Here is a 23088-nt window from a genome sequence, read left to right on the forward strand (position 1 = left end):
GACTCATCAAGTTAAGATGGACGCGTCCGCCGCGGATAATTAGGATTAAAAACAATTGCTCCTCGCTCCTGCAAGGCCTTGAGGTTCTGCACAGGTCATAGACTCCATTTTATGAATACTCCATTCCCAGAAATGCAGCGTCTTTTTCTCGCAAAGTTTCATATCTAACGACACAATTATCATCAAATTACAAGTCTTTAAATTATGGAATTATAAGAGAAGGAAATGTGGAATATGCGTAGCAAATAGGCTGCATCTTCTCCTTCAGTTTAATTTGTTGTCGGGGTATCTATTTAGTCACGGTTATAATTTTTTAAAAAAGTAAATATATCCACTGTCTTTCATTACAGTTTTTTTTTATTTTACCACACGTTTGGAAATAATTAGGTATAAGAAAAATGCTCATAAACATGTGCATGGGGTCCTTTTATTTTCATATATTTCCAACATTACAAAAGAAACATAATAAATCATTGCAATAATAATCGATCAAACAAATTCAACTTTATACAAACCAAAATACAGTACAGTGACATAATTATAAGAACAGACGCAATATGAAGAAATAAATACATTTTTTTTACTGTAATTTAAACAATGTTTTGGCAGTTTCACCGTTTTTGGCGATTTCAACCATCGTCGGATTAACTAACTGTGTGTGTGTGTGTGTGTGTGTGTGTGTGTGTGTGTGTGTGTGAACAGTGCTGATGATACATACAGTGTCAGGGCCCTGTCTTGTCTCGCGGTGTGGTCTCGCCGGGATTTGCATAGATGCGTAATAACGAATTGATTGATTTTAATAACTTCCGATTGTTCTAAACCAACCCCATCACCACATCTGCATCGACTTCACATTTCCCTTTCTCCAGAGTTCCTTTTGTGGAACTCCAATAGGTTTCCAATAAATAAGATTACACGTGGCCTGCATGATTAGTCATTAACTTATTGTATTTAATGTATTTGAAAATTATCAGTTTGACGTGTAGCAGCGTGGTAGTAAAGTTGGAAAGGTATTCCAATCATCAAAATGCAAACAACCACTGATACAAACACAAATGGTACATTGAAATGTTTTTTTTTTTTATCAAGTGTTGACTTCAAGAGTTTCTGTTTACTTTCGTATGGATTTTTTTTTCTTTAGTTGCATGATGTGAGTTGTGGACTGTACCTAGACCCCTGGCTACAGCAGAAAATGGATAGATAAGAGGGAAACACACATGAGAACGAGTGAAAAATCTCCCAGAAGCCGAAGTCCTGGGTGCTAAGTATGTGTCAAAAAGTGTGTCGTGGATGGATATTTGATTGCAAGCGAACGCACGAAATAGGTTTTTCATTTTAACTGTGAAAAAAAGCGTTCAGTTCATCATACGCGGGGGCCCGTTCGTGGTGTAAGTGCATGTCGTGGTAAGGCAGGACATTTTCAGAGTGAATGCCACCTCGGGTCCCCGAGGAGCCAAACACAAGGTTGTGTGCCGCGGTGGATCTGGATCCAGGAAGGCTGGAGTAATGCATAGAGTAGTGGTATCCCTTCTCGTTTTCGGGTGAGGCAGGGCCTTGGTGCTTTAGTGAAAAGTTGCCGTTGATGCACAAGGGTGGACTTACGGGGGGCTCGTATTCTGGGCTGTTGTATTCCGGGGATCCACTCCCTCCATAAAGAGAATCGTAAGCAGAGCAGTAACCTTGCGTCCTCAGCGCATGTGAGTTTGAGCTCGGCTGGCAGTGGGGACTCGACAGGCGCGCACACTGGTAGGGGTATGAATGCATGGAGAAGGAGCCGGCCCCGTACCTCCCCCCATCCTGGCATTGTTGTTCTGTGAGAAAGTTGCGGGAGTTGAGCTGCAGGCACCCCGCCACCAGGTTGGTCGTGGGCTGGGACAGTCCTTTACACAGCGTTTGGACGTACGATACCAGGTCGGGTCTTTTCCCAGAGCGTAAAATCTCCGACAGAGCCCAGATGTAATTTTTGGCCAACCTCAAAGTCTCAATTTTGGATAGTTTTTGGGTTTTAGAGTAACACGGAACCACTTTACGCAGATTGTCGAGCGCAGAGTTCAGGTCATGCATGCGGGTCCTCTCCCGTGCGTTGGCCTTTACCCGCCGCACCTTGGAGCGCTCGATTCTGGCCTGGGTCATTTTGCGCTTCTTTGGGCCCCTTTTCTTGGGCCTGTCTCCCTCCGTTTCGTCTCCATCGTCCTCTTCCTCCACCCCGTCGTCATCGTCGTCTTCCCCTGCGTGTTCAGACTGTGTCCGGCTGTCGTCTCTCAATTCCGATCCATCATCCTGCGCGTCTCGGTCGTCATCTTTGAGTTTGTTATCGTCAGAATCGCTGTCCTCCCCCCATCCAGAATATTTCTGGACGTCTGGAAGCAAAGATGGGTCGCTAAAAAGCCTCGTCAACATTGTGGTTCTGTGAATGACAGAAAGAAAAAAATATAAAGCACTCTCACGGACGACGACGTGCATCTTAAACAGAAATAAATGACCCTGGAGGCGAACCTAAACCTAATCGGCGACCTTGTTTCATCTGAAGGACACGTCTTGTAACTGCTGTGGGGGAAAGGAAGAAAAACGGAGGAAGAACCCATTTGAAATATTTCTCTCAGATGGATCCGCATTTAATTCCCTGCTGTCATCAGTGCCCCGTTGTGTCCTCTCACAGCGAGTCCCACCGGCAGGGGCCACATTATGGGTCCCACAGGGGCTCCCTTTCACTCCCTCTGACGCCTATACACTCCTGGCTGCATTCCAACACTATTCATTCACCCCGTACACCTCTGCTCTGAGGGGATTTTATTTAACCGGTAGGCAGGTTCTGGTCAAAGTCACGGTGAGGATTAAATTAAAGCTCCCAGCCTAAAGGTAATGGAAAACTATAGTTTAAAAAAAAAAAAAGGAAATTTAAAATAATTAAAAGACAAAGAAGTGGCTCTTGCGAATAATTAAAAAAAAACCCACACATTTACGCAATGAGCTACATTAAATAGGTAAATAAGTTGAATACAGATGCAAAGGAATGATTGCAGCCTAAATACAAATTTTAAATGAAACAAATTTAAGCCTACCGCTTGATTATTCAGCGCAATCCATCCCAGAGCAGTAGATCGAGCTGAGGAGATCTATGACAGCTTCAATAAGCCTTCATCGGCCCACACTCCACTACATGCTTCACCTTCCATCTATTATCACAGTGCATCCGCCACACGGATTTGCAACACCCCCACCCCCTTCCAGTAAGGTAGACTGTGATGGTTGGTTAATTATCTCGGGGGGTGTGCCAGGGGCAAAATCTAGTTTTTAAATCTCTGGCTCGGGAGGTTCGCTCAATTAGATGAAAAAAAATAAAGACACGCAGCAACGTTTAATTAACAGACCATGTAGCTTACATGAAATAGATTTCACACATAATTCAGTATGCAAGAGTGCTTGATTTCTAAGCAGTTTCTTAGTCAGACGTAACCTTTACAGATGGAAATCGCTTGTACCCTTTTAGCCTTCGTTAAATATAAAAAACCCATAATTCAGCTGGCACAATTTCCGATTTCGCACAACTAACAGTTCAACTAAATGACAAGGTCTAAAATAAACGAATAGATCATGATGCCATGGAGGTCCATCAATAGTCCCACCCTTTCCTTAGAAAAGGAAAATAAAAATCATCGAGGAAAATCACTAATGCATCCCCAAACATGCTGATGGGCACCTACCGCAGATTTATTGTACCCAAGCTTACTTTCTTTTGTTTCAACCCTTTTTAGGTCCAAACGTAGAAATCTGGAAGTCAAATCCTACGATCTAATTGAGGCGCGGCAGAAAAAGGTCCGCTTCATCCTTAGATCAGCTCCCTGCCTCGATCTTGTCTGAGTCTATCTTTTATTTCCAGGTACTTCTCAATGTCAGAAGTTGAAGGACACGGATCGGGACAGCAGGGGATGGCGCGGCCAATTAAACGGAAATCCATCACTTAAAATACATGAAGTAAATTTTCCTCCCAGGGAAATTGAGACAATTAATTTTGCCCATGTAAATGTAAAATGCAATCCAAAATCACACACAGCGTTATTTCCACAACAGTCAATACAATTATACTTTTAGACTACAAACTATAACACATAAATATGTTTTAAACAGCCGTTGAGGCTACGCTGCATAAATGTCCACCGTTTAATTAGATTAATTTCTCCCTCCATTTTGGAGGAATAAGAGCATCCAGAATTTTTGCTTTCAATGGTTCAGGTTGAACCTCACCTTGGCTCGATGTCTCCACTAGGGATGGGAGGGAAGAACGCGGGTTTGAGTTTCAGAGCATCTTCAGGGACCGCAGGAGTGAGCGAAGCAGCGCTCCCCGTCAGAAAGGTGCAAGCGACGCGCGGCTCTCTCGTTTGGCGGCGTCTCTCTGGGCGCGCGGACTAATATGAACGAACGTTTGCCTTCGCTTCGCGTGTTGCTGTGTTAATGTGCAAGTGGCATGTAAATGTGTGTGCGCGCGCACGCGTGTATGTTTGAGTGGGACCGTGAGCTACCGAGGAAGGGGTTACATACCAGCTAAGGCTGTGATGCCAGCGCCCATATGGCTGGCACGTCACCGGCAAGAGCCATCACATCAGAGCCCAGTGATTGACATGCGCCCGCATTTGGAGAGATTTGCCCGCGGGGGGGGAGAAACTGGGAGACTTGGGGGGGATTGAGAGAGAGACAGAGCGAGAGGGAGAGAGGGAGAGGAGCGGGAGCAGGAGGGTGAGGTGGTGAGGAGGAGGAGGGCTTCGCCATCTGTCACCACGCTAGAGCTCACACAGCCAGAAAAAAGGAGGAAAAGGAGGAGAGAGGGAGAAAATAAAATGGTGGAACAACAAATCTCATCAAACTTGACCCATGCTGCTGTTTCAAGGAACCTTTTTTCTAATCGAACCTGCAAATTTTTCCTCATCATGTCTTTATAGGCTTAAAAAGGAGACTCAGACATACACGGCAGCAAGATGGTTATAGGCATTTATGTTAAATATAATAAGCTCAACATATGACTGCCAACAGAGTCCACATAGATTTCTCCATAATATCCACATCTAAGCAGTGCTTGTAAAGAAGATGCTGATGCTAAATCAATTAGAATCTTCGCAAATTAGAAATATCTTTTTCGAAAGAATGTCTCCATCATTATTTTAATTACAACATGGTCTGATGCAATGTTAGAGGGAACTTATACCAGTTAACTCTTTAGCAAATCATAAGTGGGTAAACAGAGTTGAGCCGCACACTTCACCTTCTTTCATATCTCTGGTTCAGAAATAGAAAATGGGTAGGGGGATGGGGATGCATTATCACTGCATTAAGGCTGTGGAACAGACGGCATATTGTTTATTTATTTACCTAATTGGATCAAATTGTGCTTCAATTTATTCAGCACAAGGACAAGCAGAACCAGTTGTGATTTGTTCCGACTCTTGTGCACAACCTTGGTGCCGACTTGTCCATGCTGCAAATTAGTCAAATTAAAAAGTATAATAGTGCATAGGTTTCTGCCGTGTGAGGGTGGAATCTGCTCTTGTCTGAGCGGTTAGGGGGAAAGATCAAATGCTTACTAGTTGCTGCCTCTGAATGTGTGAGGTTTGCCAGCACTGCTGCTGGTGTTCAGCTCAATGAGAAAAAAGGTGCCCGCAGGGGCAGAGAGAGGGAAACAGACTCATAAACACAATGAGAGAGAGAGAGAGGTGGAGGGAGAGGGAGAGAGAGACCCAGGTGTGCTAACCCACTAGGGAAAAAATGAGGAGGAAGGGGGCAGATAATAAAGAGATGATGCTGGTAGGTTCTGGCACACGGTGCCCAATATCTGCATGCATGTTACATACTGGTGTAGATTTAAAAACTCCTGCCACTGGCATTCTGATCCTTTCTTTTTACATTGCTGCTTCACGTTTTGGTCTGCAGCAAAGATCTCTCTATTTATCTAGAGATGGATTCATTTGCATAAATGAGGTCCACAACCACCAAGTCCAACCTGGCACAAAGACTACCGCACCGAGGGAACATGGTTGATAGCAGCTCGTCGTGTCCTTGGGACAAAATCACTTCTACATCTCTGCAGCAGACACAGCTGAAGCTCTTTTGGGGGGCTGTGGGGGTCATCCCTGGGGTCACCAGCAGTGTGACAGCTGTGGTTAGGGAGCTGTGATGCCTCACATTCACTAATGTAGCCTTTCCCTTCGGGGAGGAGGAGATGGCGACCTGGCACTCCCCCAAACCATTGTGGGATGGGTTTAAAGGTGTGTATGGTCGCGTATGTATGCAGGGGATTTGGGGGACATCTAACATCACAGCCAATCAGTTGGATCGCCCTGCTCTAGGAGGAAAAGGGTAAGGGCTTTTCTCAACAAGTCCCAGGCAACCTTCACGTTACCTTGCCAAAATAAATGCTAAATGTCAACAGTGTGGCTGTTGCCCAGCACTGCGCTCAAGGCAGCTACAATCAGGGATGGCTTGTTCTGGTACAGGCATGCCAGACTAGAGGTTGTTCGGAATTATGATATTTTAGAATGACTTTGCATGGTGTTTGCATGAGGATTACTGTGCAGTACAGGCCACCTGCTGTGCTTTCCTATTCGCTAAATTGTGCAGTCACAGAACGGAATTCCATCCTGATTCAGAATCTGAATTCGTCAGTCTTTCTTTTGCTCTAAATGGCACCCATATATTTTCAAAGTTATCAAGCCACACCCCCATACCGTTGTCATCCTTTGTCATTTTTATTGTCAAACATGGCAGGTGACGCGCTGCACTTAGCTGCTTTTTATAGGAAAAGTGCAAACTTCTGCTTACACATACACACACACACACACACACACGCACACACACGCACCAGACACTCAGACCCCATCTGCACTCTCCTTTCTCCAGTATCCTAATTGCATATGCACAAATGCAAATGCCTATTAATTAATTACTTGACTAATTAGTGCAGTGGTATTTCAGAGTGATAAATCAAGTGGAGATGGGGCCGAGGACAGAGGGGCAGAAGGAGGGTAGTGTGGAGCATCTACAATGAACCCACGCCGGAGGACGTGCGCCCATCGTACGCCAATGTGGACACGCACACTGGAGCTTCTGAAGTGGGAAGAGGTGGCGGGCCAGGTGAGTAGAAAGAGGACAAGAAACTCCTGACGAACATGAGATGTTTGACCTCTGCGCTGCCAACTGTCTTGTTGTTCTTAATATGTGCCAAGTATCATGTCACCTATTTTCACAAAGGAGAAAGCAGCAGCTATGTACTGTTATTCCTATTTATGCCGCTATTGTAAACCTTGTACAAGAGATCAATGAGCATAACGGTTGGCAACATTTGCACAGTGATACTGATGTGATAATTGTGGCATCTGTGATTGGGAGGTGAAGGATTCTGGCAGCCAGTGTCTGTTGTGTATCTGTGTGTGCCTGTGCCTGTAGGTGTGCCAGGCCCCCACCATAGGTACCCATAGAGTTCTCCTGACTGAAATATTCATTCTTGTTTGCTTGCCCAGACAGTGTGGTTGTAATTGCAGCATCAGAGGGCTCCGCCTCTCCCTCTCCTCTGATTTGGCTGGCAGAGAGAAAAACCTCATCTGGGAATTGGATTCCTGTGTAAGTTGAGTGTGTATTACTTGAGTGTGCAGTTGTGATGCCAATCTAATGCATAGGGCACGTTTAAGGAGCACTTCCTGTCACCAGTCTGGAGAGAGTCAATCGTTTAAAATGCCTTGTGTGTTTTGTTTTTCGCATACTTTCGTTCAGGCATCATTAAACTACTTTGGGATCATGATTGATCTCCTGGTCTGAATGCATGCTTGTGTCAGTTTGTCAGTCCACCTGTCAGTCCTCAGGGCATGTTTGAAGCTCTTGAGTTTTTCATCAGTTCCCATGCCAGTCCAAGCCCTTCCTGGCCAAGCCAAACCATCTTGTGGGATTTTTGGCTTTTAATTATAGTAAAAGAGGATTAATTGTGGCAATGGAAACAAGGGGCCATGCATTATTGATGCTATGAGTGAAGGGCTGGAGGGGGTAGAGGGTGCTAATTAAATCGCTGCCCTACTGCCTTGTCCTAGTCTCCTGCTCCACCATGTCTTCCACCTCCTACATCCCCAGCAGCCCGAGCCATGTCAATCCGAACACCCACCCACGCATGTTCATACTTCAGTCCTACCTGTGTCTTCTTTAGAACGTGTCTTTGTTTTTCTCTCAATATTTTAAAGCTGACAAGTACAGTTTACAAAATGTTTAGTGCTTTAAAAATCCACTCCTCCATGTCCCGTATCAGATTAGCTCTGCCTTCTATTGCATGTTTGGTAATGTTGTTCACATTCTACGTAAGCTCATGTAGATTTCAATGCCCACTTGAGAAACTGAGCTCCGCAACAGTGGAATGAGCTTTACCACAACCAAGCTTAACACAGGGGCGCCATCTACTGGGCATATAGGGAATCATCAAAATAATAATTTTTAAAAATGGAGCAACAAAACACCACAACAAAAAACAAGTATTCATTTCCCCACACTTTCCTGATCGTGAATGCTCTTCATTAAGATACTGGTACATGTTGTGTTATTTGAGTTCTAAGCATAGAAAATAATAAAATATTAGAGTTTTAAAACAACTCCTCTCTGTCAGTGGTAGCAGCCAGTACTGTAACAGCTAATAACGCAATACCTGCCAATAACATCGGATTCTTATCTACTCTCTTTCCCATCTCGAATACGTCTTTCTTCTTGTTTTTCCCAGGATTCCCTCTCTCCACATTCTTAGGGATTATCTAATCATTAATCTTGTATGTTATTTCAGTACATTCCAGATGGAAAATGGTTCCCTGGCATCTGACACAGCAGTGATAACAAGCGCAGGAGATAATCCCTTTTCTCTATCCTCTTGTAGCGCCCCAGTTAATCAGACTACTCTGATCCAATTTCCGACCCTATTTGTCCAATAGTTATTCCAATATTACAAGTAATACCATTTGAAAAACGTTCCACTCCACAGTGTAGTTACTTTCCCAGGACAGCAGGTAGAGCAGTTTGGCTGCACGGTCATACTGTGCAACGTAACAGTTACTGGAGGTCACAGGGCAAGTCCTGGCAAGAGTTTGGATATGAATTTCCATTCATAATGTAACAGGTTGTTATGTAACCGGATCAATGGTAATGATGGACCTGTCAAGAGAAGTGCTGACAGGGACAGGGACTCTCTGGGCCCTCTCTGAGGACACCTGCTTCAGTGCTATAAAGTCTTTTTTATAATCCTGATTAATGTAGTGTTCTACAATGATTATTTGTACATTAATTTCAATGAATCTGCTTATTAGTGCAACAAAGAGCACACTGTCACAATATATCAAACATAACATTGCTCGGCCTCTTACTTTAGGTCTCCCTCTTCAGGATTGTGTTAAACACATAAAACCTGCACAAGGACACATAAAAACTATATTCTGATCTTTTTCCAGGAGTATTTTTCCAGACCTATTGAAGAGAAATGGCTCTCTCCTGTTGACTTTAATAGTTATTTTTAAAAATGACTCAAACATCTTTCCGAGCCTATTCTACACCAACCGTTATGAAGACTCGTAATTGTAAAATGTGGTTTACAACCTTTTCAAAAGCAAACAGCTTTCAGCCCCACCTGAGTAAATTACATGCAATTATTAGTTATAGCCAGGGGTATAAATAAGTGTTTAATGAGTTTCCTGAACACTTAGGAGTCCAGTCTAAATAGTTTAAAGAGCAGCAGGTACACAATGACCCTCTCTCTTTTCTGTCCACCAATCCCCTCCAGTCATCATCATCATCATCATCATCATCATCATCGTCATCGTCATCGTCATCGTCATCGTCATCGTCATCGTCATCATCTTTGTCATCCTCAGCCTCCTGCTACTTAGCCACTGCCAAAGCTCAACTTTGCCTTTGGGCCAAATCCATTTCTCTTCACTGTCCAAATCCCTTAAATACAGTATGTGAGTGAAACAGTGAGGGTGCTGAAAATAACGTTGGAAGTGCTCCCCCGTCTATCTCTCTGGGTCTTGCAATGACTGTATATAATCTTTAGAGATCCCAAGATTTTATATATTCCTGTCTTGTTCAGTTATTCTATTTTGCATGCAGCTTATTAAACATTTTAACAGGATTTGCTGTAGCTAGTCAGAGCAGTTGACTCTGTTAATGAAGGGCTTTTCATTGAAGATCATTAGTCACAGCATCACATAACAGGCCAACCTAATAAATCAATGATGTTATAGTTGCATGGGCTTAACTGCTCCTGGTGTCCATCCCCCCTCCCTGCAACCTCCCTACATCTCTCCTGTTGTTTATCCCACCCTTCCTCTCTAAGCATAAATCTCTTTTCCAAAGAGGCTCAGTCAATGTGATGAGATTACTTTTTTTTTCTGAAAACAAATCAACATCAGCCTAGATAGACAGAAAAGTACCTCCAACACACTCCTCTATGTGATCTGGCCACTCCCCCTTTCCAGATGACCCCACCTTTATTTGAAATAGACCACTCCCCCACACTCTGCCCGCCCACTTCTCTCTCTCTCACACCACCCAGATGAAGAACTGCTTCATTCACTCCAGGTGCTCTAGTTGTGAGGGAGGGGAGAAAAAGGGAGAACAGGGGCAAATGCTGAATATATTCAACAGCTGGAACAGCAAAGAGGACACGAGTTCTTAATTTCTCGACTACAAAAGTTAGAGAGAGAGACAGAACGAGACAGAGAGAGAGAGGACAAGGGCTTGGGAGTGGGACCGCTCAGTAGGGGGAGGATCTTGCAGGGTGGTTACAGTGATCTTTGCCAGTGACCTCTCCTTTCCACTGGGAGTCAGACTCCTCAGGATCCAGAGACATGGATGCTTCTGTGCCAAGCCAGGTCGAAGTGGAGCCCAAGGAGAGAAAGAAGATCCAATTTGCCGTTCCGTCTTCTGCGCCCACCAACTTGGACCCTCGGCAAGTGGAAATGGTGAGCAGGTGGTTGACAGGACAGAAATGTTCAGAGGAAAATATAAATTTAGGTCTGTGGGGATGATGATTCGAAGGCAGATCGGGGGGGGGGGGGTGTTGGTTCGCGGTACACGTTTCACAGGGGAAATTGAATTTATTGATTTGCCCCATCTTATCCAGCTGCTCTTTCAGTGACCCTTTTATTCCTGTTCTTTCGACTCTCATCCTGGCCTGCTCGACACTTTCAGCCTGACATTATCTTGCAGAAGCCAGCTCCCCTTCAACTTCTTGAACTTCATCTCTTTCCCCTCTGTCCAGTGTTTGGTCACTGGGTGGTGCGGTCCTTTGCCCCTTTTGTTTTTTAATGTACCTAATGTCATTTTGGGATTACTGATTCCTGGTTCCAGTGCAAACTTACATATTCTAGAGAAAAATTTGGGCTGAAGTGCTGAGGTAGATCGAGACCAATAGCTCGGCCCTCCTGAGGAGGAGAGATGGGGTGGAGAAGCAAGAAAGCAATGTGTTTTCAAGGATAAAACTACACCATCAAGTCAAGTTGAAATGTTTTTTCCTCTGACACTTGTTCACTACCTCTGACCTCTTCCTCACAACAATTTCCTCTATTCCTCATGCCCTCTGGTCACACTCCAATCTCCAGTCTTTTTCAAGAACCCGCAGGATATCAATCTACCATATGTGAGCTTCTCCTTCCTTCCGTTTTGGGGAAAGGTTATTATTCAATCACCTTATGGTCAAACAGTGACCAGCTATATTTAGCCTTCCTTAAGTAGGGCGACTCTGGCATTTACCTTCTGTTATTTTAGGTGTGATGAAGCTTTTATGTCAGCTTGGAGGTTCCTGTTTTCTGTCCAAAGACTCTTCTCATGGACACGTTTCAATAGCAGGAAAGATGTACGGCCTCGGGTTGGTTGTTGACAGATTAGTAGCATTTGTTTAGAACCGAAGCAGAGCGCAGGAAACTGACAGGCATTACTGGTGAGACGTTTGTGTGTTTTAAAGCAGATAGCATCAACCCAAATCTGAAGGGAGTCTGCAGGGACATGTGGGTGTGCAGGGGTAACAGTAAATGACACTCAGTTCATTCTCTTCCCACCCATAAAAATGACTGTGGCCAAGCAGTCTGTTTGCTAATGACTTACAACTTGTTATGCATTTCTGGCATTTCAACTCCAAAAATGTGAACTGGAGTGAACTGTCTGATTTTGTCACCATGGAGACAACCCCCTCAACTGTGGCACTCAGGGCTCCCCCACAGATGGCATGGAAAGGTCAACTTTAATGGACAGCTCTGGGTTTCTGATAGGTTGTTTACATTGGTGCAGCTACATGTTAGTAGATATGTGTGACTGCACTTTGATATGATGCCATGTGGTGTTAATGTGAGCGATGCTTTTATACCACCCACACAGTGGAATATTGTGCATTTACAGGAAAACACTAACCCTTTTTTTTTTTACAGTACAAACCTCAGAATTCTAAGATACACACACAGGGTATTTGTCTGTGAATAATATCCACATCTACTCTTCTAACCCATCAAGAATCAGGTTGAACATCCTGTTGTTGGGGGCTGGTAATAACTTGTAATTCATGTGAAAAGCTATTACCAGTTTACGGTAATTCAGATGAATTGGTCTTTCCTGGTAAAAGGACTTTTTCCTTTGCTTCAGGAATTTTATCTTATCTGTGAATTGACAGTCATGTTATACAGTCACACTCTCGTCAGTGTTCACTCTCACCCAAAACCACTGACATCAGAGTTATTCAGTTGTTATAAAGTGTAACGTTAGGTTTGACGCGTCCTTGGTTCAGTCATCGTCTGCACCGCCACAAAAAGCCGAGGTGTAGACAGCTTCTTTCTGAACCCACTCAAACATGAAGGGTTTATTCTGAAGGACAGGACAAAGCCCTCTGATGCACATTTAAATTAGTTAAATTGTATTTCTCTTGACCACACACACACACACACACACACACACACCATTTCCCCCTACTGTAACTCTCATCCGCCACAATCTTTGTTAAACTTTGAAAAGCAGTGACCTTTGATGCAATGTGTATTTGTGGCTAAACATTAGCCGTCTGAGGAACTGTCAACATGCACTCTCCAAAAGATCATCTTGATGGCTCACCCCAAACATCCTGGGACTGGACAAGAGGGTGTGTGAGAGCGGGAAAAATGGAATTTAAAAATAAGCTGGCTTATCACGTTCTTTAATGGATACCTAAAATCTTTAGGTCAAGGGTAGAATTCCCACTCCTGCGTTTGTTGCTTCCGTTAAACCATTAAATGTGATTGGGTTTACCCAATGACACATTCAATGTCCTGAAAAGAAAGTGTTTGTCTTAATATCAAGGTTGCTTGTCCAGGAAACCAAGAAATGTGTCTTTTTCCAGCATAAATCACCTGACTGGAACCAAAGGTTTGTAATTACAGTCTGGACACTATCAATGGTGCTGAAAATGAGTTCATTCCTCCCTGTTTTTGACAGAATCTGCGGGTTAATTCATCAATGACCACAGAGATGTGCTTCATAACTTACGTTAGCAGTTTTTGTATTTGCTTACCAAAGCTCATTTATGTTAGACGTCATTGTATAAACTCTGCAGTTTTTAATGATAATGTCAAGTGAATAACTTGCTGGCTCCTGATATTGGTCTGTGTGTCATGTGTACACACTGAAAACATAAATATTGGCCCTGGGCGTATTTATTTGTTGACAGTGTACACAAGGAGCTGAAATGCATTATAAAGCCAACTGGGCCTGAGTGCTGGCACCGGTGCAAGCATGGGTGCTGTGTCACACCCTTGGGTTGGACTTCTGGTAAACAAATCACTTGTCATCATTGTTGTCGTGACCCCAACATGGGCAGAGACTCAAATTTTTAATCAGACCTAATATGGTTTCCATCAGGGAAGCGCAACTCCCTGCAGTGGGCACACATTCTTGTCCAAATACACCGCTGCACTACATCGTTTAACCTTGGCCATAGCCACAACATCAGCAATCATATCGGCGATGGGAGTAGAGGAAGAGGATTAAGGCAACAGAGCACAGCACGGTGTAGGGGATAAGTGCTGGCCAGGATCTGGAGCCGACTTGTCACCAGATGTCATTAAATGTCACAGCAAAGCAACCTCCATCTGAACCTTTGAGCTGTTTCCTGCCTGTTGAGTTCACTTTCAAGTGTCTTCTTCTCCACCCAGATCAGTGCAGATATGCAGAATGGTGCACTGAGGCGTGACTCTAAAGCAAATGAGATTGGTCTCCATCCCTGTTTCATCAACACGGCAAAGATGTGTATTTATGTTATTGCTGCCATGTCAGCCGTAATCTCTGCTTTTCATCTCAGTTGTTGAGACATTGTTGTCATGTTTATCGGCCTGCAGCTTAATGAGTCCGCACTGATGCAAACTGGTTATCTTCACGTGCTTGTTTCTTTGTCCTCTGTACCTGACTAATGACCTCCAGAAGTGGTAATTTTAGCTGAGCAGTATGAAGCCACTAAACCTGCACAGGCATGATTATTCGTGGGCTGAGCAATTGTCTCAGATTGGCATGTCCCCCGTTGCCTTGCTCTAGTGTCGACTGTGGCCTGGCAGGTGGTTTCCTATCACTTATCGTCCACTGGCACATTATCGCAGTAGTGCGGTGATAAAAACCTCTCTTCTCATAGTCTTTGAAATGGCATGCGGCATAGCTAGCAGCAGCTAATTATGTTAACGTGGGGCAGGGTTGGTGTGTGACAGAGCGGGGGGGTTTGAGTGAATATAATATCATTCTGCCAGTGGGTGCAGCATAATTAGATCACCTATTTGGGGTCATTGGAGAGCCCTCCAGATGCTGCCTCGAGCCCATCTGTTTATTCAGTTAGCCAATGGTGGGGACAAAGGTCGCTGCGGAATTGTAAGGTGAATGTTGAGCAGCCTGTGAGCATGATGGGAATTCAAGGCTGTTGAGAATTCAAATAGGAAGGAACACACACTACACAGGCCGTCCCGCTGTTAATGTTGTAGCGTTCATCGTTCTGTTCTTGATCCAGACTGGAGAGTCAACAAGTGTGCGTAGCTCAGTGGAAGCTTTGTTGCCGTTGCGTGCCCCTGCCGTCTATCTCAGATGAGCGTCGCCTCAAAATGAGTCATGTGTCACTTCAAAGGCCTAAAACCTGACCTTTAGTTGTGTATTTGTTACGACCATGGAAAGAGTTTGTCTGCCAATTTATGCAGGAAGGACACGGGTTGGCCTGTAATCCTGGCAGCACTTTAAAATATCTTTATTTAAAAAAACATCTTGGTGCTCAATCCTGCTCAATGAGTGACCTGCCCTTTCTCTCTTACACAATGCTATAAAATAAAACATTAATGTACTTTTTTTTTTAAAAATCAAGTGACTTTTCTAATTGGAATTTGGGCACCAGTGCCATTCCGAAAAGCTTAAGAGGTTGTTGAAATCCTTAATCTTGCATTCTGAGGTGCTGCTTTCTGTTTATGATGACTGTTATCTGTTATGTTCAGTGGATTCAAACACATCAACAGTGACGTCACAATTTAATTTGTAACATAATTAAAACAATAACAGGGAAATATTACAGGATAGCAGCACACAATCAGTGAATCCACAATATTACAATACCGGTAGTATAAAAACCCTTTCAGTGGAGTTCATTTCTGCTCCATTACTGACTCACTAAAGGCTTTTTCTAAAGAGGCTAGCTTGGATGAGATGGTACTCTTAGCATTGCAGGTATATCCCCCCCAGTCGGTGTCTCACAGCTACCAGAGAATGAAACTAAGGTGTTTTTTTTATCAGCTTTGTGTTTGGATCTCATCTGCACCAACAACGTTATCAAGATCCACCAAATGTCAGCACTGGTGCGGAGCAACGCGTCTCATTTCAGAGCCTCTGGAGACCCCTCTGATCTAGTTTATGCTGTTCTACTGCTTTATATAGGCCCAGCCCTGAACTCACCCTGGAGAAGAGCCTATCAGGAGCAGACCCATATCAGCCCCTCTGCACCCAAGTGCATATGTGGAAGATGGGTCAGCACCAAAACATCCATATGTGCACTCTGACATACAAATATGCAGAGTCAGCATTTGTTGGCAAAGAAGGCACTGGAAGTTCAATATTAGGGTCCTTTTTGAGAGTGAGAAGAGAAAAGGATTAACTGTGGGGAGTTTACATAAGTAGTACACGTGCACGCCTGTCTTTACACCCAAGTATAGTTTAGGTACATCATTCACGTCGTCTCCTGTGGGGAAATTGACGAGGAGCTGCAGCATCTTGGGAAAGCCTGAAGGTCTACACCTGTGGAGGTGCTGGAAAGGTAACACCGCAGCCTTCTTAGAGCTCTTCCATCCAAGATCACAGGAGCTTGGCTGATTTTGACTCAAACAACAACAATAGCTGGTGCTGAAGGCAAGGTTTGGGCAGATTGAGGGCAGGAGGTTTAGAGAGGTATGAGAGGGTGGGGGAGCGGGATAAACCACAGCGGGCGTAATCTCACATGCCCCAGTGTTGGCACAAATGAGGAAGTCACATACATATTATATAACTCGGGTGGATTTAAGGCTGGAAAATTACTAGAGTTGTGTGTGCATATGTCATCTGGCATTGCCAAAAGGATACAGAAAGCTTTTTTTTTTTTGCCTAACTTATTTCTTATTTAAGTATAATAATTGCACATGAATGTGTGAATGTATTTTCTGCACACGTATAGCTGCCAGTTTGGGTTGCAATACTAGCAGGTGTCACGCACGCAGGCGGCTGCAGGGTTGGATAATCAGGACTCAGCATCGGTAAAGATGGAGGAGTTCAAAGGAAGTTTTGGTTCTCTGCATCCATAAAAACAGGAAATAACAGAGGTCAGGTAATAAAAAAGATTATACTGGTGATTTTAGTTAGCAATCATACTGATGATGGAGAGAAGTGAAGATCTTATCAAGGAAATAAACAGGCCGGAGGAGGCAGAAGGTCGAGTGAGACGGATATTTGGTGACAGGAAGATGAAGAAATATCGTCTGAGTGACACAGGAAGTCGAGCAGCTGCGTGACAAGCTTAAAATGTGTTTCTGGTGTCATAAATAAGGGTGAAATCCACGCTCTATTACTCGTTGTTGTTGTACTTGACAGAGCAGCTTTTCAACAAGAGGCCTGGGAACTTCTGCTTTGTCAACAAGAACCTCATCACACCAAGACTGGAAGGGAACCAAACACAAACACAGATCTCAGCATGAAGGTTTTACATAAGTAGAGCCAGGCTGCGCAGCTCTCCACCTTGACACGTTAGCAACAGATAGCAGCAGTATGGTTCAGTGACTTGGTCAAGGTTGGGGAGGACACGGCCATTCTTTGCTCGGACTTCCTCCTGGCTCAGCATTTAGCCTCCAGTATTTGTGCTGTCACTGTTTAGAGCCAGCAGGACTGTCCTGCACAGACAGAGGAACGAATCACAGAAGCTGCGTTCCATCCGACCATCTGTTCGGAGATGTGGCTGAGGTCTGCGGGGAGCACCGTCTGGGGTGGGTGTGCTCTTTTCTAAAATCCCCTCTATGAGAAAGTGTGACCGTGCACGGCACTCGTGGGCGACCGAGCACACGCGGCGTCATGTGATGGGGCTGGGGGTTCGTTTCCAGGGAACACTTCATCAGCACCTTCCCTCCATACCTTCAGCAACCAGCTTTGGTTCTGTCCTACACATAATCTCTGGGTTTGTCCGGTCTGTTGATGGAACGAGGCAATAGCTCATCTTTAACTCATGGCGTGTCCTCTGACCTCTGGTGCACGTTGAAACTTGCCTGTGGGCTGTTGACCCATCCGCCAGCTCTGCAGCGGCACTAATGAAGCTCATAAGGTCTCACCATGGGCTTCACCAGCGTGATCTCTCATCATTTGCCGTCTAATGAATGAAGCTTTGCACTAAGCTACTATTAATAATACAGTGTTGGTGAGTTCAATTATGCACGTGTTTATGGCTGCTCTCTGTGTATGTTAATAGATCCGGCGCAGGAGGCCGACACCTGCTACGCTGTTCAGAGTAGCCGACCAATCGTCTCCCGAGGATGATCAGTCCACTCATCAGGTAAAAGTAAAGTCAAAACTCTTTTTGATTCTAAATGTCTCATTTGTCCTCTGTTTCACAGCAATAACACCTCCCACAGGTCCCATTCCTTCATAACACTGTGTTTTTATACATCTACTGTGTTCCCTGTAAATATCACCTTTCAGATGATATTTACCGTCTCAACCAGGCTCCCCTGACCCTCCATCTTTACCTGCTTTTATTTCTTTATATCAACAGAGTGAACCACACTCAGCTCTATAATAAGAAAGCCCTGAACAGATAGGTTTCTCTAATAAATCTGTGATGGTGCTGGCGACTTCTCTTCTAACTTCCTGTTATTCAGTTATTTTTAAAGCACGAGTGTTTTTCTATGCTCTGCTTTCAAACTCATGGGAGTGTTTTGGATGGTTAATCTTTATTCTGTAATATATGTTCAGCAGAGCAATAATTTATCCAGGCTTGACCTGGTATTTGTGTCCTGCGGGGACATTATCATCCCACAACATCTTTAAACTTAGATGTTAAACATCACTTTGTCTTGTTTGTTCACAGTGGGTTGTAGGCGAGAACGGAGTGCTCAAGCCAAAACGCGTCAACCCTAATGTGTATCAGCCTCCATCACTCAAAGGTGGGTTTAAAGTGTGTTGCTGGTGTAACAGAGTGGGGTCGTGTGTGGAGAGTCGTCCTCGTGTTTTAATCCCTCTTTGTTTACCGGCTTCGCTGCAGCCAACAGCCTCCTCGCTTTTCTGACAAAGGGAAAAAACGCATGCAACAGATGGGTGATGCACACTAAAGCCCTTTACGCCGTCCTCGTCTACATACAGAGACTACATGTGTTTCTTTTCTGACACTTCGTTGCAGGGTCTGGTGGGGGGGGGGGGGGGGGTAGAGCGAGAGGGGGAGAGGGAGAGATTAGTATGACAGCTGTGAGACAGTGAATGTGAGTCTAGAAAGTCTGGATCATCCTGGATTAGTTAGTGGTGCGTGCTGCTGCCCCCCCGCCACCACCACCACCATTCACACACACACACACACATGAACACACACTTTCTTCTGTCTCTGCATGCATGATGCTTCCTGCATGTGGGCTTGTTAGAGACCAAACACGGTCGTGCTTCTGCTTTAATGGGCTCTCTGGGTGTGTGTTGCATCTCTTGAACTGTGCCTTCAACAGCACAGGCAGACAGACAGGCAGGCAGGCAGGCAGACAGGCAGGCAGACAGGCAGGCAGACAGACAGGCAGGCAGACAGACAGGCAGGCAGGCAGACAGGCAGGCAGACAGGCAGGCAGACAGACAGGCAGGCAGACAGGCAGGCAGACAGGCAGGCAGACAGACAGGCAGGCAGACAGGCAGGCAGACAGACAGACAGGCAGGCAGACAGGCAGGCAGACAGGCAGGCAGACAGACAGGCAGGCAGGCAGGCAGGCAGACAGACAGGCAGGCAGACAGGCAGGCAGAACAATGTGAATTTTTTGGAGGGCCTTCAAGGACACAGGCTACGTGGAGAACCTGACCTCTCTCTCACACACACACACACACACTCTCTCACACACACACACACTCTCTCTCTCTCACCATGTACCTGAACGAGGTGATCGGGAGATCGTATGATTAAACAGAGGTGTGAGAGAGTCAATACCGGTGATGAGCTGAGAGAATAGAAGAAAGGGCAGAAAATCACAGCGGAGCTGGAAGTGTTTTCAGTTGTCTGCCTGCCTGTCTGTCTGTCTGCCTGTCTGTCTGCCTGTCTGTCTGCCTGCCTGCCTGCCTGTGCATGTGTGTAAAGCCTGATAAAACCTGAGTGTTGAAGCCTGGTCCAACCCAGAACCAAATATCCCTCTATCCCTGTGTCCATGTGTTTGTGTGGCCGTCTCCCTGTGTGTGTGTGTGTGTGTGTGTAGCTGTGCAGAAGATGGCTGAAGCGCACATGCAGAACCTAGGGGTCTACCCCCCTCTGGAAGACCCTTGTGAAGGGGAGGAGGATGAAGACTGCTGGCAGGGAGAAGACTGGTCTCCCACCAAAGCTGCTGGTGAGAGGGAGGCTCTCTGATGACTGACAGCAGCAAGGCCACACGGTGGCAGGGAGCAGCATCCGCTCAATAAACTAGAGCCTGTGCCATTAATCTCTGCTTCCAACAGGAGGTCAGACCTTTGTCTTTGGGCTCCAGGCCTGGGTCGGTGCTGCTTCATTCAACACGACAAATCTGATGTCAGCATTTAAAACAGATGCGCTTTAATTGGATGACAATGATTTGATGAGAACTAATATAAGAACTAAAATGTAAAAACATCCCGTCAGCACTTTTACAGCCAAAAGAGAGGTGATAAAGAGAGAAGATCAGGCTGCTGCTGCTGTAGTAACAGTGTTGGAGTATCTGATGGTGCCTCTCCCCCCGTTCGGTGTGGATGTTCCTTTCTCCTCATTTCCTGTTTCCCCTGAATATCCTAAAGATGTTTGCATGTGTTTTATACAGTTTCTTTAAGTCTTTCATTATCGTCATCGGAAAACCAGAAAGCCAAAAAAGTCTGAGCAGCAAAATGAAACATTTATCATCTTCCCTCCAGGAAAACAGCTCAACCAGCAATTCTGTTCTGCAGCTTTGCTGCAGCACTCTGTGCAACCACAGGGGGGAAATTCAAATGTGAGCAACAGGTCCAAAGATGTGTGACGTGGTGATCACATGGTGAGCAGATCCTCCAGAGATCAAATTCGGTCTCTGCAGGACAGTACGAGATAACTAAAGGCACCTAAAGTGTGTGTAAAATGTAAAACCTGTTTTGTATCCTGACTCCTGGTGAGTGTTCCACTACAGAGGTTATAAAGCAATTAAAATAATAATAATGGTGGTTAAGAGGATGTTAAAAAAGACGACTCGCAGGCCCAACTGTGAGCATCTAATATCATCGATATCTCAGGTTTTTGCTGAGCGGGCGTGCCCATCAGGCATCTTCTGCTTTTGACACCAGGCACTGTCTCCTCAGATCACCATCAGACAGACACCAGTGAGCAGACAGACAAGTTGTCCAGTATGAGAGACACAGCCACAGAGGTCCAGGCAGCGCAGGAGGAAGACGAAGATGAAGAGGAGGAGGGTGACGAGAATGGGGACAAAATCAAGGAAATGACAGAGGAAAACAGCCGGGCGACAAACTGAAGAAGAGGAGGGTGAAGTAACTTGGGTGGGGGGAGTTGGAGGAGGGTGGATGATAAAATCTGAAGAACTCAGATCATGTTGTGAGACGATGCAGTTTTGTGAATGACAAGTATGTGAAATGCAAAAGTACAAAGTGCACGTGACAAGAATGAACAGAGATTCGCAGGAGAGCAAGTGGGTGAGTGGGTGATTTCGTGTACTCGCTGAGGTGGATTAAAGGGAGGGCAGAGAGGAGCCCAAATGAGCAGGTGAGGAATGATGTCCTGACAGAGCAGAAGATAAGCTTTAATGTCCCTTTGTTATAACGAAAGCAGAGGGGCCAAATTTACCAGGAACCTGGAGCAGCAGCCCTCTCTCAGAACTGAATTCTTCTGCACACAGCTGCTGTAAATAGACTTTAAAGTTTGTAGTTATGTTCACAACTATTCAACAACACTAATAAGCACACGTATTTTACAAAAAATGTATATTATACGACCTTTCATAAAAAGATCGTAGCTTATATTGTAGATCAACTTTACCCGCAGATTTTAGTTATTGGATTTACTCCCATCTAGTGGTGGAACACCAGAACTGCATCAGCGATACTCCAGCCCAGCATCCACTTTGATACGAGAGAATCTCTAATGGATCTAAGGACGCTGGTTCTGTTCTCTCCCCTTGATGTTTGTTAAAAACACACTTAAATATTTCTCACCGCATATTTGTATCATTTCAAAACTGTCATCGTTTGTGATCGCAATGACTTACACTGATAAAGCCAATAAAAATAAATATTTGGGTGGGAGAATCGCTTATTTATAACACTGTAAGCACCAAAATGTTTGACTGCAATTGCATTTAGACCACGAACATGTCATTATGCCTTTCCCCATACACTTTATATTGTAAAACTAGCCCTGCTTATAATCTGTCAAGGACCAAGCTACCTCTAATTTGTTAAAATTGAGAACCAAACCGCTGCCTCGGCTGCATTTCACATTTGAACCTGGATTATTTCTGAACAGTTTCATCCGCTTACTCATTCACTTATTTGGGATTTAATTTCCCTTTTTCTATCACTGTATCTTGTCCATTTTATTCTGATTTTATCTCAGACACCCGTTTCCACTCGTTAATACAAATAATTCGCTGCCGTTTCTCAACATTCAAGCGGAATTCTCTTTGTATAATTTTTTTTTGTGATCGTTTTATTCGTTTTCGTTCACGAGGGTTGTTATTTCTATGCCGAATGAATAAATCTTGCAGGTTGTGGCTTTTTGTAAATAGAAACAGTTTGAATTTTTTTTTTTTTTTTTTTTACATTTCTGACCTGCTCAAAGGGCTGGATGATTCGGTGAGCAGCTTCTGTGTTGAGGCTCTGCAGCTGATGCTTCCCCTTCCCCATTTTTGTCCAACTTCCCTGCAAAAACAAAAAAAAAAAGAGAAAACGTGGACAAACTTCTTTCAATCTTTTGTTCTATATGTTATGTGGTTGTTTAAAATTGAACAACAACAATAAACAGTTTTCCTTTCCTCCACCAAACTGTTTTGCCTGGCCAAGATGATAATTGGAGATTTCACGGATTTTACTAAAACAACTGTAATAAAACAGGTTTAAGAATGAACGCGCTGAACACAAACGTGTTTTACTTCCGGATGTTTTCAAACGAAAACGGATGTACGTGGTAGTGTAACCATCTTGTAATTATTTTTTAGATAAAAAGCAGCGGAGGGATTCAGGGAATAATCATATGAATATAATACATACTTACATACTTTGGAGAATTTCTATATTGATCGTGTTTTTTTTCCACGGGTCTCTGTTAAGGATGGTTGTTACTTTCTGTTTTGAAAATGTGCATTTAAATCCTTACCGGAAGTAGCGAACGGTTAGTTAATCTAACTTTGC

General features: G+C 44.4%; 2 protein-coding genes across 7 annotated transcripts; one reads left to right on the forward strand and one right to left on the reverse strand.

Moving 5' to 3' along the window:
* Positions 1 to 407: 407 nt before the first annotated feature.
* On the reverse strand, positions 408 to 4660 carry neurod2 (neuronal differentiation 2). 3 transcript variants are annotated; one of them, XM_003964807.2, is made up of 2 exons: positions 4540 to 4660; positions 408 to 2407 (listed from the first exon to the last, which is right to left on the reverse strand). In XM_003964807.2, the coding sequence occupies exon 2, from the start codon at positions 2398 to 2400 to the stop codon at positions 1336 to 1338; it is 1065 nt and encodes a 354-aa protein (XP_003964856.1). In that variant the 5' UTR covers positions 2401 to 2407; positions 4540 to 4660; the 3' UTR covers positions 408 to 1335. The 3 variants fall into 3 exon arrangements, with proteins under 3 accessions (XP_003964856.1, XP_029691967.1, XP_029691968.1); XM_029836107.1 differs by lacking the exon at positions 4540 to 4660 and adding an exon at positions 4246 to 4511; XM_029836108.1 differs by lacking the exon at positions 4540 to 4660 and adding an exon at positions 3063 to 3213.
* Positions 4661 to 10559: 5899 nt separating this feature from the next.
* Positions 10560 to 22620, forward strand: ppp1r1b (protein phosphatase 1, regulatory (inhibitor) subunit 1B). 4 transcript variants are annotated; one of them, XM_029836072.1, is made up of 6 exons: positions 10560 to 10973; positions 17975 to 18064; positions 18593 to 18668; positions 19944 to 20072; positions 20608 to 20726; positions 21025 to 21161. In XM_029836072.1, the coding sequence occupies exons 1-5, from the start codon at positions 10860 to 10862 to the stop codon at positions 20709 to 20711; spliced, it is 513 nt and encodes a 170-aa protein (XP_029691932.1). In that variant the 5' UTR covers positions 10560 to 10859; the 3' UTR covers positions 20712 to 20726; positions 21025 to 21161. The 4 variants fall into 4 exon arrangements, with proteins under 4 accessions (XP_029691932.1, XP_029691931.1, XP_029691933.1 ...); XM_029836071.1 differs by lacking the exon at positions 20608 to 20726 and having other exon boundaries at positions 21025 to 22620; XM_011604178.2 differs by lacking the exon at positions 20608 to 20726 and having other exon boundaries at positions 10564 to 10973; positions 17975 to 18058; positions 21025 to 22620.
* Positions 22621 to 23088: the final 468 nt, after the last annotated feature.

This window comes from Takifugu rubripes, chromosome 5 (assembly GCF_901000725.2).
Source record: "Takifugu rubripes chromosome 5, fTakRub1.2, whole genome shotgun sequence".
Lineage (NCBI taxonomy): Eukaryota > Metazoa > Chordata > Actinopteri > Tetraodontiformes > Tetraodontidae > Takifugu > Takifugu rubripes.